Source organism: Trichoplusia ni, chromosome 3 (assembly GCF_003590095.1).
Source record: "Trichoplusia ni isolate ovarian cell line Hi5 chromosome 3, tn1, whole genome shotgun sequence".
Taxonomy (NCBI): Eukaryota; Metazoa; Arthropoda; class Insecta; order Lepidoptera; family Noctuidae; genus Trichoplusia; species Trichoplusia ni.
Genome location: NC_039480.1, coordinates 8,293,350 through 8,308,289, shown reverse-complemented (window position 1 = coordinate 8,308,289; position 14,940 = coordinate 8,293,350). Strand labels below are relative to the sequence as shown.

General features: G+C 36.9%; 1 protein-coding gene across 1 annotated transcript; it reads right to left on the bottom strand.

Annotated features, from left to right (window-relative positions):
• Positions 1 to 360: 360 nt before the first annotated feature.
• LOC113491770 (ubiquitin-protein ligase E3B) lies at positions 361 to 14,767 on the bottom strand. Its single transcript, XM_026868933.1, has 19 exons — positions 14,339 to 14,767; positions 13,833 to 14,075; positions 12,522 to 12,774; positions 10,944 to 11,132; positions 10,371 to 10,562; positions 9,213 to 9,538; positions 8,929 to 9,053; positions 8,425 to 8,596; positions 8,090 to 8,208; positions 7,731 to 7,903; positions 7,278 to 7,358; positions 6,808 to 7,006; positions 6,274 to 6,437; positions 5,687 to 5,833; positions 5,196 to 5,311; positions 4,955 to 5,084; positions 4,243 to 4,407; positions 3,263 to 3,374; positions 361 to 3,066 (listed from the first exon to the last, which is right to left on the bottom strand). The coding sequence occupies exons 1-19, from the start codon at positions 14,497 to 14,499 to the stop codon at positions 2,894 to 2,896; spliced, it is 3,240 nt and encodes a 1,079-aa protein (XP_026724734.1). The 5' UTR covers positions 14,500 to 14,767; the 3' UTR covers positions 361 to 2,893.
• Positions 14,768 to 14,940: the final 173 nt, after the last annotated feature.

The following is a 14,940-nucleotide window of genomic DNA, read 5'->3' as shown; positions in this document are numbered from 1 at the left end:
ATATCCTTGAATAACGTGTTTCGCCAAAAAGGAGTCCTATTTTTTAATTATTAATAAATATATTTTCCTCTTCCTTGTTTTATGAACTTTTGTATTACATGGAGCTTAATTTTCACTGACCGGTAGTATTCTTGTACACCAGATAAAACTGATTCAAAGTAATTCAGTTCGGTTCAAGAGACCTTCATCCGTTATCGAGAATATCTGAATTTAATAAGCATGTTTACGAATTGTGCAAACCTTATGAAAAAAAAAACAATAACTTTTTGAAAGCCCAGCTGTTGGTTTCAGCTTAAGCCTTAACTGATTCACCGGATTATATATCCCTTAAACTATGGAAGGTTAAATAAAACTCAATCGTAATAAATATCAATTATTTTATCACAGAGAATCACATTGTGTTATACAACATATTTACGTGGCTAGTACAAAATATCCCTTACAATGATCCTTGTCTATGCATATATTTTTAGTAAATACTTAAACGTTTTCAAATAATATGGAAACACTACTACAAAATACTATCTTTGTTCAACAAGTAGGTCGATTCTCCAACTGCAAAAATGTACCAAATTAAATACATATTTTAATATCTGATAGACGATATTGAAAAAAGTGATGAAAGAAATAACTCATTTCTGCAGCTGTCTTCCACATGTAGATTGTTTTAAAGTAATTCTAATAAATCAACAACGTAATATAAATTTAATATAATAAAATATGTTGTTATATAGACTACAGACAAATAATTACAACACATAAGGACACAAAAACTATAATAATATTGCAATTAACTATTGCATAGAAATATGATACTATAAAGATTACTGTGCTACTTTCTTTACATGGATATTATAATCTTGCTATTCCGGATTCATGTGTTATTTTATAGTTTATACCACAAATGATTGCACTTGTAAGAGTTTATACATACAAAACACTGATATTTTAGTATGAGCATTCTAAAAATACTCTTTTTACATTTATGTCAATATGAAACACTTGATCATACATTTCATTGTTGGTAGATAATATTTTATTTTTACACATTCTTGTTCCACAACAGCAAAAGTATTCTTGCAGAGAAAAACAAGGTAAAAATCACATCTATGTTATATTGTTTCTGGTATAAACTTTATTCGTCAAGTATTTCAAAAACATAGATGGCACTTTAATCTTGTTTCTTGTATGTACACTACAAAAAATAAAATATAAAATTAATTATTTTAAGAGACATTTATGAAAATATAGCAACACCAGTTATATCCTTGAGTATAATTGAGAGTTGAATAAATCAGACAAGTTCATGATCTGACCATAAATATTAAGTGATAAAATACAATAGTTATGTAAGTCAACTAATACGTTATTGTCTATATACACATATTTATACGATGGACTGGATTGGATTATTTAGAATTCACTTTAGATACCAATTTACACAGTGAATATGGTTCCCACTAAAGGTATATGACGAGATCTAGGCTACAGACGTACATACCATCTACTTCATGTTATAGATAATTCGTATCAATAATTTAGGCTTCGAATTACTTGCATCAAACACGCATTCCAAGTTAAGGCCTGTATGTTTCAGGTAAGTATAAGACCTGGAAACAATCGGCCCAACGAACTCAAACGGCTAACTATACCGACTGTGTAGCCGCTGTAACAAACGCATCTTCGTAGTCTATGATTACAAAATCCTAATACACTCAATAGTATAATTAAGTTACTGGCCTATAATAAAATAGAAAGGAATCGTGTGACAATGGTACAGTAATCAACAACGAAGCGAATCTTAACAGATAACTTATGAATACGCAACATATTTTCACACATCTCAACATAGAGACTCCTTAGTCTTTATAGTTGGTCTTTTCAGTGTACTATTTGCCATAAATCCCTTCAGTTATATCAATTTGAGATCGTCATCAGACTGATGTTTTCATGCATTTATCTCATGTTTTTATTGGTTTTTCACCTGTTATGACTAATTAATTTTAGCATGTATAATGGTTTTTTGATTGCCATACCCAACCAGCTGTCGATATCAAAAAGTAATTACTTTTGCAGGATTAAACTATCTTCTATATTAGTTACTGACACAAAAATACAAAAACTTTGCATTGTTATCGGCATTACAACAAGGTTAGTATTTTTCAAACCATCCCGCGTACACCAGTTGAGCAAGTAAACTTTATTAATAGTTTATGCTCGCGAAGGTATCTCTATTTGACCAAGGTTATAATGCCCAATATGTGGTGTCTCCACGGGTTGAGTATGGTTAAATGAAATTGTTAATAGGCAATACTACTGATGTAACTATTCCCCGCATTTAATGTTTACGGGTTAGCCTCAAATACACCTATCCACGTGACCATACACCTTTTTATAAGATATTTATCAGTATATCTAAAACATCGTCGTATCCACATCCTTACCCGCTACATCTACAATCAGTTACATCGCATAATAACTTGCAAAATCGTGATAAAAATTTAAACGGTAAAAAATGTGCAGTGCATCCACATTGCAAACTTCGTAAAACAGTGATAGAACATTAAAAACGTCTTTAAAATTTGCCACAAATTCCGTGCATGCTGGTTAAGAGCGCATGAGTATTTAACAATATGTTGAGTGTTGCCAGACTGGCGAATCAAGAAGACCTGCTTCTTGATTTATTTGGTTTTAATAAAGGAAACGCAACTCCTTGCACTACTGGCCTCTAGGCGAGTCTTTGCGAATATTTTCACAACATACCCTGTGATTTGGTTATAGCATGACAGCTGTCAATTGGAGCAACCCCTTTGAATTTGGAACATCCACTGCACGATCTGGCTGTATATAGCTGTCCAGGTTTGTTCGTCTTTTCGTTCTTGTTCGTGTGCAGTTAGGAGAGTTCGAAGCCAGTGTTACTGTTGACGGCGTACCGCAGTTTGTCGCGAAGAGTGCTGCGCTTCTGGTAGTTCGGCAGCTTGAGGAGGTTGAAGCAGGTAGATGACGTCGGCAGACGGTTCAGAGGATCCTTCTTTCTTATTGTAAAGAAGCCTCGGATAACGCTGCCTGTGTACAAAATAACAGAAAATTTACGATTTTATGGAAATTATTATTGTTACTGAAGCACTGCTGTCAGTCGCCAGGCAGTGATAGATAGACTGTTGGAATTTTCACGAATTATGTATTTCCTTTGCTTCTATAATTGAGCGGTTATTATTATCCACATGAATGAAGCAGTAAAACAAAAATGTGTGAGGCTCACCTATTGTGTCGCCGGTGTCTTCATCGTCACCCACTTCAACACAACGTATAGAGAACGGCGGCTTAAGATGTGCGAACCCGAGCACTGGCGGCTTGGAGCATGACGTCACAAACTGTAAAAGAAAAATGTAAACTGGTTAGGCATGCGTCTTTAAGTACAACAACAACTTTTCATAACTAAGGCTCTAAAACTATAACATATTATATAAAGATTTTTTTATCATCGAGTCGATTTGGAGTTAGCTTTTAACTTTTTTTAAGTCCGAGCATTTTTATCCGGCGGCTTATTTTTGATCTACTGCTGTTTATGATCATGATCTATACTCGAAGCGTTCCAGTTTTATATTCGTGTATTATTATGTCACCCACCATTTATAATCACAACGCCATCTAGTCTCGCAAAGCTTTTATTACGAGTACTAGACAACTGATAAACATACTCATATACACGGTGATTTTTTAGTCGTCTTACAAAAGCAGCCCAGTTCATGTAACCGACGTAAAATACCCCTAGGCGCGATTATTATTTTTTTATCATCAACTAAGATAATAAGTACGAAGAAAATTAAACAAGAGAAATCTGAAATATACTCTTAAAAATGATAAAAACGACGCCGCCCGCGCCCCTCACCATTGTTACAAGGCTCGGACCGAGCTCGCAACAGAGCTGTGTTTCTAAAAAACTACGAATTACATCTTAATATTGAATAAAAATTGTTTTTTTTTTCAAATCTCATAAATACCTATTTTTTATCATGAACGTGTTCTAGTCATTGGATACATGAACTGGGCTGCTTTTGTAAGACCACTAAAAAATCACGGTGTATATCTAAACAAATACATAAATATTATAGATAAAATACAACCAAAACACAACAAAATGGTCATGCTCATCACTAAAACATTTGTCGTGGGTGGGAATCAAGCCCGCAACCGGTACAGTCAGGGCCGTTAACCACTACAACACAGGCCAGCCCGTACCTTGAGGAACATGGCCCGCTCGTGCTCGCTGAAGTCCCGCTGCAGCACGTCCCACAGCCAGCACACGACGCGGTGCGAGTCGTGGAAGCCGCCGTAGTACTGCGTGTGGCGCCGCAGGTCGCGCAGGTCCAGCGGGACGTTGTCGCCGCTTATCAGGCGCTGCAGCTGTTGTATTAACAATTATATACGTCATTTTTATAATTATAATTACTTTCTAGTCATTTTATCCCACAGCAGGGTAAAGGTCTTACTGTCTCCTATCCCTGTGCCCTGTTTGAGGTATGATTTGACCGTTATTTCATACTTAAAAGACAAAGAATATGCTAAACGTTACAGGAGGAGAAAAAGATCACGTTCTAAAAATAATGTATGAAGTATTAAAGAATTTGTTGTGACGCAAAAGGTATCGCATCACCTAATAAAACAAGCTGAAAACTTTGATCTCCAACCGACTTTAAACAGACTCTGAATATCTAAAATATAACCGGTTTTCATGCATTGCAAAACATAATATATTCTTATAATAATCAATTTCTTATAATATGTTCTACATAGCACACATTCTTCTAACGAAAGTTGACAAATGACCCTTCAAATGGCAAGTATTTACTAAAATACTTGCACATAAAAAATACGTTATAACTCCCGTCATTTGTTATCAACACGTGCAGTATAAATTATAAAGTATAAAAACTACTTAGCAGGAACTAACCTCTGGCGTAGAAAACAAGGACAACCATTCAGGATTGATGATAGTTCTAAACCCTTTGATGAAGGCGTTAGTTTGGTCTTTTATCTGCGTGTGCATTCGGAAATGTGCCATCAAATGGATGTAGTTTATTCTGAAACACATAAAAGACGGGAATTAAAGAACTATTTGATTTATATTTCAACATACATATCTTTAATTCATAAGGTGCAATTCTGAAAAGTTAAATGTTATTGATTCTCACTTGTTCTCATTAGTAACTGGAACAGCTTTGCCGCCAGGAACAAGCTCATGAGTGACTATTTCTCCGAGCCTCTCTTCGTCCACCGAAAATGTTAGCTCCAGTGAAGAAATATCGCCCTGAAATAAAATACAATGATCACCTTCTCGAACATAGTACTTAAATACATAGTACATATACTTTCTTTTTGAAAATAATATTAATGTTGCTATGTTAAATTAAAACATGAAATGATGCAACGGTTTACTCACGCGTATTTATCCGGAATTCTCGACCGGTTTCGGACCCCAACTGAGTCCTTAATGACGCGCGCGGTGTGGCGGGGTCGTAAGTCATTTCGACTAGTCGGGCAATCCCGATAAATACGCGAGAGTGAACCGTTGCATCATTTAATAATGAATCATTCTCACTATAGTTACTTTCAAAATTTATTATGCTACATGAAGCAGGTTGACCGAATTCTAATAAAAGGTAATTTAGAAAGTAGTGCTTACCTGAAAATGTTTGATGTAGGTGAGACTCCGGTAGAGGTCGCGGTCGAGCGAGGGCAGCTCGTCGATCCAGCTGTAGAGCGCCTGCTGCGTCTGGCCCAACACCTGGCTCAGGAAGAACGACGCGAACGGCACGTCCACTACTATGCCCTGCACATACAAAGCTTGGTATATAGAAAATGTCGATTGGAGATATATTGATGTTTTGTGGTTTTTGGGCAGTCAAATCAGCTTAGAGTATGAAGCACAGCCATGGAAGTTATTGTACAGAATATATTATTATAGCTGGTACAGAATAGTCTAAGCTTTTTAATGAGTCTCAATGAAACAGAAGTTTACCTGAAGTATTTTTTACAGTTGTCATCCTATCCAACTATGTTAAATTGGCTACCAAATTATGCATTTGAGTCCAGTTCTATGTTTCCTAATACGCAACTTCTTCACAGATTCTGTCTAGAATCCTTATACTAAATGAACAATTAAACAATAGACATACCTATGTATACACACATAGTACGCAATATGAGACGGCGTTGCTTATCTGTTATCAGTTTATCTACCAAAAACATTAAGATACAAAAATATCTCACCTCATAGACAGCCTTCCCCAGCATGCGGCCTATGAACTCGAACAGCTGCAGGTGGTTGTCCTGCAGACAGGACGTGGGCGACGGGTACAGGCGCTCCTCGCTCGTCACGCGGAACAGGTTCAGCGACGGGTCGAATACGCGCTTTATTGTCTCTTCCAGGAATTCTGTGCAAATCGAAAAGGTAAATTAAACTGTTTTGATTCGATTTATAAGAGTTATAAATGTCGTATGGTAGCAGGTTACACGCGGAAATTAGAGTTTAAAAGATTATTCAACCTTATACGTATTGTATCATTGTATTTTATTAAAATAGTTGAGAAAATAGAGTAGCAATTTTCGAATACCTCGTAAGTCAGTCGAATCTCCGTTAAAGGATTTGCAGTGACAAGTACGTACGTATACATTTATCTATATTATGTATGCATTTAGAAATATATGAGTATTTTATCATTTATCTACTACTCATAATACAAGCTCTGCTTATTTCAAGACTAGATGGCGCTGTGTGAAATAAGTGTAATATAATATACGTACCCTTGAAGACGCCGTCCTGGTCGATGCCGGCCTCGTCCAGGCCCTGCTCGTTGATGAAGCGCACCCGGACGCAGCCCTTGAGCGCGCGCGAGGGCAGCGCGCCGAGCTGGCGGTAGCCGTCCTCCACCAGGCGCGCGCGCCGCACCGTCACCAGCGTCGAGCGCCCGCCGCACGCGCGCTCCGTCAGCCCCAGCACCACCTGCCGCATCGGGTAGCGGGTAGCGAAACACAAGGCGAGGATAGTGTGATCCACGCATGCTTGTTCAGAGTCTGGGTGTCTCGTGCATGTGATTTGTATGTTTGTAAAACCCCCGCGACACAAGGATTAAATTCCTTACTACGGGAGTCGTATTAAAAAAACTAAAATTAAATCTTACTACTCCATGTGAGAGGTGTGAAACGAGACCAGGTGCCAATGACAAGATGAATGCAGACGTTGGAAAAGGATGTGGTAGAAAAATAATACAGACCTTTTCATCGGCAACAGCTCGCCTGAACAATCGAACGCGCTCACCGTGAGCAATCATGTGAGGTGTCTTTTGCACTAAAACCTAAAACAATATAAACCTTACAATTAGTTTGCAATAAAGAGAAACAAGAACGATAGCGTTCGTTGAACAATAAAAGTTTTAAAGACAATTGAAAATTATCATTGCTCTGTGAATATCGTAACACGGAGTGAAACGAACTGGCGGAATAAATAGATACGAACTTAGTAATGGGTTTAATAAAAGTCTTTTCAGTGTAAACAAATAAATTATAAAGACCCACGCTTGTTCTTTCAGTTACAAGTAAGCTTTTACAGGATTTAAGGCAGGAATTATTTTTAACCGACTTCACTTTAACATTAGTTCCTTAGTGCCCTGTCAATCCTATTCAACTCCATTTTAGAGTAACTTACCAAGTATCTTAAGACCCCTTACCTGCTGCGGTTTCTTCCCCTTCTCGAGGTCTGCCATGAACTGTCCCTCGCGTATCTCCCTCACCAGCCAGTGGTTGAGCGGCGTGTAGGCACGTCGGCAGTCGCGCCGGTACAGGACCAGCAGTAACGTGTGGAGAGAACTGAACAGCTCGTTGCTTTGGATTGTTTTGAGATCTAGAAGTAAGGAGTTTTTATGTGTTGTGTGTGAGTATAGGATAAGTCTGGTATGAACACAATAGTGACTGATTTAAAGACTAGCTTTTTCACGCGGCTTCTACGAATGTATAAAAATGCTACCATTTTTTTTTGTCGTCTTTACTCAAGTGCAAAATGTATGAATAATTCTGTGTTAGAACTTACCAAATAACTGTCCCATAATGGACTTGTAAACAAACATGTTGAGGAACTGCGACATGTTTATAAAGTCTTGTAACTTGAACGGATTCTGTTGTTCGTACATCTCCATATCATCTAAAATACTAGAAAGAAAATTAAATAATTACTAATAAGGTTTTATGCCGGCGAGGAATGTTTAGTATAACAATGCACGAGAAAATGGGCAAAAAAATAACTCAGCAAAATTATACTCATCTTATTACTTATTATCAGTGCAAGAAAGTTAAACTCGACTTTCTTGCCCTAATAATACGTTTGCAATTAGAAAATTCACATCATAAAATAAATATTATACTTACGTAACATAATGAGTCATACAGTCGGCGAAGAGTATCAACATCTGGAACTCCGGCGCTGACGTCTTCGTGTTTACAGCTAAGAGATCAAGGAATGACTTCAGCCCGCAGTTTGGTCCCAACGTGCATAAGAATTGCCATAACGAGTATAATATTTCATCTTGATTGCACAGCCCTGTTGACAAAATAAAAGCAAATTAGAGGAGATAATCCAGTATTATTCACGTGTCAGAAAATAACGACTGAAGCTTTGTTTACGATTGTTTTTTGTCTTAAGAAATTAAACCCTTATGATTTCAGCAACGCTGAGCCCACGTCGTGGGGAACGAAGAACAAAGTCGAACTTCCACCGCCTAAAACACACCGGATCGCTTCAAATGACCTACGCTACTCTGTTCAGACCACCTCTCACTTCTTTTCAGAGTTTTCAAGAAGGACTACCCCTACCTCCTCTTAGCTAATTGTGTGACAAGAAAACTGTTTACCAGTAAATATGAAATAGTTCACCTGTCAGTATATCAAGTTTGACTTGCGTCATCGTTTGCAACGCCGTGTGGTACATGGAGCATATGAGCGCAGTCTTCGTGCAGTCCGGTGAACCCAGCTTCCTGAAGTGCTTGTTGGCGTTCGATCTGCAATACAAGTACTTTTGTATAATTGAATGAGTTAAAATGCAAACATTTGTTAAGATGTCTCTTAAATATTTCAAAGAACAGGCAGTTAAAGATTGAGAAACGGTTATGGTTATGTACATTCAAATAAGCTACGTCTTCTAACGAAATGTTTCTTACCTGTTAGTCCTAGCTTCAATAGCCCTCCTAATAATAGCCGCGGGATTGTTACTCTGGACAGGAGTGGATGGCTGGGAAGGCCCCGCGCCCTCTTCCCCGGTCACTCCCGCGTCGATCATGTCCTTTAAAGGCATCGCTAGCAACTTCTTCAACAGTGGCGCCCCCCATAACAAAGACAGCTGGTTCCTTAAGTTTCCCATAGCCGGTGGTAGGTAGGTATCGAAGCTCTGTGAGAACCAGCCTAAGATTGGGTGCCAATTGCTTAGGTTGCCCTTCTTGCAGACTACGTATTGTTGGCATGAGTCTAGGAAGCGTGTGACAACCAGCTGTGGAGGTAATTTTTCAATTAGTGTGTGATTTACAAAGTGTGAGTTTTCTGTCGTATAGCATCTAGAAGTGGAAGCATTAAATTCTATACTACGTAATTATACTATTTTAAACATAAAAACATTATAGATAATCTATTTAAGTATAAATGTCTTCAAGTAGCTTTTTTTATAAATAACTAGCTGACCCAGCAAACGTTGCTTTGCCGAATGCTTTTTTTTGAGTTGTATGTATTTTTAATGCCACATTATAGAAAAAAAAAAATTCGTCCAAAAAATAAAATATTGAGCAACCCTTATACCTTAGGGGTATGAAAAATAGATGTTGTTCTATTCTCAGACCTACCCAATATGTATACAAAATTTCATAAATATCGCTCGAACGGTTTCGGAGGAGTACGGTAACTAACATCGTGACACGGGAATTTTATATTTTAGAAGAAGATGTTGGGGATTGCCCACTGCCATGTCAAATTATGCTGACTAACGTATGACGCAAGTTTTGAGCTTAACTACCGAGACCATTTTTTACCAAATTTACTTTTGCACGAATAGCCGTGAGGTTAAAGTAATCACGCCATTCCTACGAGCGCAAAGTTTAGCAGGTTCGATCCCCGCGTAGGTCAAATTCTTGTGTGATCCATGAATGCTTGTCCGGTGTCTGGGCATCTTTGTACTTGTGACAATGTCTATGACCCCCCGCGCCACAAGTAAATAAAATATAAAAAGAACTCCTTTTAATAAAAAAAACTATCGCACTTAGGAATTTTACTTTACTGTGGGAGTCTTTACTTTAATAACAATAATAATAATTGTCTCAATAAAACCTCACCACAAACGTCGGATGGTAGGTATCGGGCAGCGCATGCTCCCGCTCGAGGTGAGCGAGCTGCACGAGGTTGGCGAGCAGGCAGAGCGCGTAGTTACCCTCCAGCGTGTTGAACACGATGCGCAGGTTCTGGTCCGCGCTCAGGAACTCCACGCACTTGTCGAACATCGAGTAGGAACGGAACGACGATATCGACTGGACAACAAAACGCATAGTGTAGTAAGGCATTGTATAAGTTATATGAGGAGGGAACCCAAGGAGTTCCGACAAAAAGTTAGTAAATAAATAGGCACAAAGACAGCTTACAGATGCAGATTAAGGGGGTAAAACTACCAAAACCACACTTTACTGTGGACCGTTGCTCAATTAATTATAACAATTTGCTCTCGGTAGGAAACTCTGGTGTAGCATTAGCTAGCAATAATAATAATAATCTGTATGTATAAGGAGAGATATGTAATCTACTAGGCAAAAGTGCTTCGCCTAACAGTCGACCAAATATTTTTGCAGGAAGATGTTCCAAAAATAACTAGTTCTAATAATATACATAGGTGTAAAGTTCTTTTTGCCACGTACCTCAGGCGATATCTGCTGCATATGGTACACTAGCGTGGGCACCGACAGGATCTGTATGATGTACATGGTGAGCAGTTTCTCCGAGAACTGTGCGGACACGAGCGGTCGCAGCGAGAGCGTTACTATGGCCGTTAGAGACACGTTCTTCAGGTATATCTTCTCGCGACACAGACCGCGGAGCAAGAGGGACTGGAACAAATTCATAAAAATTTCAACCTATAAAAATAAGGTTAACGTTGCGTCCATACAAATTTTTCACCCTTTTGATTAAAAAGTTTACATTTACAATCATATACCACGTCATGTAGGGGTTTCAGACTATTTTTCCCACGTTTTTATAAACTCAGTGTCGTGTTTGTTTGTTTGTCGGTCCGGTTGGATTTTTGCAACTCAATTTTGAGGTACTTCCCAATAAGCTAGCAGGCTGAAATTTTCAGAGTAGCTTCAAACCCAGTGACAATGCAATTTACAACTATAAAAACTGACAAAACGTGATAAAATATCACATTTAAAAACGTGGGTATTTAATTTTTTTATCATTTTTTTTAAATCTATATCTATACTAATATATAAAGCTGAAGAGTTTGTTTGTTTGAACGCGCTAGTCTCAGGAACTAATGGTCCAAATTGAAAAATTCTTTTTTTTTTAATCGAGGAAGGCTTTAGGCTATAAACCATCACGCTGCGACTAATAGGAGCTAAGATACAATGGCAAATGTGAAAAAAAAACCGGGCAGGTATACATGAATCATAACTTATATCTTCTACCCACGGGGACGAAGTCACGGGCAACAGCTAGTGTAATGATAAAATTCCTGAGCACCGAAATTATAAAATGACAACCTGGTCAGTTGTAAACAATGTTACAACTGGAAATTATTGTAATACATTAGTTTCTACAGGTTTTTTTAACTTTATCTTTTAGCACAATCTTGAAAGGCCAAATCCAAATCAATTACATTACATGCATAATAAATACGTAAATGATTATTATATTATAATATGAATGCTCTGTGACCTGTAACATATTGCATGCTGAACTTAAAACAATAATATTGTTTACTATTTATATAACATTGGCTGATAGACCTTACAAGCGGTAAGGCATCCAGCTATAAAGATTATTAATACAAAGAGAATAAAGTTCCAATTAGCATAGCAAGAACTTACTATAAATTGTGATGGACAAGGAAAGATCTGAACACAAACAATTTGTAACCTTTAAGTATCTTAAGTGCCATATGTTTGACTGTTCAATTGGTAGCATGTTAACAGCTCAGTTTTCTAAATATAGAATAAGTACTCTGCATGTGCATCCTGCCTTATTTCAATCAAAAAGTTAGACTATGTCAGATTGTGGAAGAGTGCTTCTAGGGAGTTTATTGAGTCTTTTCTTCCCATCACATTCAGGTTCTTTCATTTTTAAAGCAGTGATAGTCTAATACTATGACTGTTTTTCAAGGGTGTGTAAAGCTATGTCAATGGCCTACAGGGGGTTTAAAAACTCTTATACTAGATTGATGATTAAAGAAATCCTACTCAGACGGGATTTCTCAAAACAGGACAATTTTCACTCACCTTCAGAGTTAAATAATATCCTTTATGGAACAGCGATCCCATAACATTTGCGCACAACTGTGTCATCCCTCCCCTTAGCTTCTCGAAGTTCTTCAATCGTGTCAGTGCCCATGTGTTGGTGGCGGTGAATGCTACCAGCGTGTGCAGGTGGACGAGGATACTCTGCATGTCCATCGGAGACTCGGGCTTTAGCTCTTCGAGGTACAAGCAGCATTTGTACAGGAGATCTTTGATGTGAGATATCCATCGGAGACTGAAAGTATTTACTAGTTAAATTTAAAGTATAAAAACTTATCGTAATTATTGATATTCCTTGACTATTACAAGGATTATTAAAGTATGCTGAAAATGCTAAGTTCTTTGTACTATTAAGATGGAAAAGAAAAACGAAAAACGACAGTTAATTCATCAACTGCAAAGGTTTCAAGAGAGAACAATCACAAAATCTTTGATTTCGATTCTGTACCTTTCTTCAACAAGCCTATTTTTTTAAACCTATTTTAACAGCTAGAAGTTACTAACATAGCATTTATAACCATACAAAGAGTCGTACAATAGAACTGATTCATACATAATAACAGTTGTTAATTACAAGACATTATGAATGACAATTATCTTGTAATCAACTATCATTAACAGACAGTTAAAATTGAAAAGAGTTCACATATCTATACCTAAAAGAAACAATAATATTTTGCTGTTGAAGGAACTTAAGACAAAAGACTAGTATTAACATAGACAAGTATTATTTAAAGAAAATTGTATATATTTTTGTCATATACTCTTTGTCATTTTTCTCAATATCCTTATCTACGAAAGGATTTTAAAACTAAATATCTGAGGTAAGAGTTGAATTAATTTATATTAAGATATTAAATTCAAGATATTTATGTCAATACCCTTAATACGTATATAATATCATTTTTAATGGCCATACTTGCTTTGATCGTCATCTCTTATCTTCAGATTAACCTTCATATATTAATAACTTATCATTTCTTTAATACATTGATTCAGACTGTTAGATTTCTACTCCAATAGAACTACATTCTGTGTTTACATAACTTATGATCATTGATTACTAAATCAAAGTTGTGTAACAGTCATGTTATATGATCATTAGGAAGCAACAATAATTACTGTTAATTAGTGAATACACATCAACATGTCAGTTTGCAAATAACCGATTACCAAAATATCTCACCATAAGATTTCTTTGTGTATTTTATCACACCTTGCAGGATAAGGCATCACACAGAAACATTCAATTCTAATACAACTTTAAAGAAATAAAATAGTTGAGGTTTATACCTGTATTCTTTATTCAGGAAGACTCCAACATAAGATAGTTTTACAGAGTCCGAATGCAAACTCTGCACAATATATTTACAGAGTTTTTCAAATCTTGTGCGGTCTCGTTGCTGCTTGAACACTAAGAAGAGCCTACATGTGACACGGTACACTTCTAGAGCTGGGAGCAGGTCCACTGGCTGCGCTGGTTCCTCCTGTGAGCCATGGGTTGCTGTCTCCGGGAGCAACTCATCAAAATCATTTCTAAAAACCAAATAAAAATAATTTATTTACATTGAGCTTTGTGTAGGAATTGTTGAATGTTATTAAAATGCAGTTGATAAGTTATCTATGAAAGGATGTGTGTTCATATTACACTAGAATAGAAAGTAGATAATATTGAGAATTAAAAAAATATGAAATTATATTTATTTTTATACTTTTTCATGTTATGCTACTCTACACATCGAGGATAATAATTATACATTTCTAAGCGGAATCGAATAATTGATAGATAAGGTACTCACAAAATACGCTTAATGAATTTTTGCCTTGCGAGCCATCCTTTGACGACGGCCTGTATCCTAACAGCCGACTGTTCTCGCTTCTTCTCAAGCGCGCGCTCCTCCCGGGCAGCCTTCGTCTGCTCCAGGAACGAGTCCTTACTCGTCAGGGACTTAGAAAACATCTTCAACTGATTTCAAAGCACTCAACACAAATAAATCACTTTGTTTCTCTATTCGATCTATCTGTCAGGACATCAAGCTGCCCTGATGCATTGTATAAAGCGAATCTATGGCACCATAAGCATTGTTGTTGACTAAAAAGCACTCGATATTATTCGTTTAAATCATGTTTGCAAACGAATAATAATTGATTTTAGGAGATTTACGATTTATTTTACAGAAGCCCTTCGGGTACAAAATTATTATTTTGACATTTTTTTAGGTGTTGCCAATACTAATTAGAAAAGGGATGTTTGTAAATCAATTAAAATAGTATTATTGATCCGGAAAATAATTATTTATACGATCCTACTCAAAATATGCCGTGAAAATATTTATATTGTGGTTCAAAAGTTTTGTTTTGTTTTCGAGGACTCGAATTCATCTCTTAATAATAGTAAAAA

Excerpts from the sequence above, each read along its gene's own strand:
- LOC113491770 (XM_026868933.1), bottom strand. The coding sequence starts at position 14,499 with ATGTTTTCTAAGTCCCTGACGAGTAAGGACTCGTTCCTGGAGCAGACG. Across the intron at positions 5,085-5,195 it reads CCAGTTACTAATGAGAACAA|AATAAACTACATCCATTTGA; the intron begins GTGAGAATCAAT and ends TATGTGTTTCAG. Across the intron at positions 4,408-4,954 it reads CCTTGTTTTCTACGCCAGAG|CTGCAGCGCCTGATAAGCGG; the intron begins GTTAGTTCCTGC and ends TTAATACAACAG.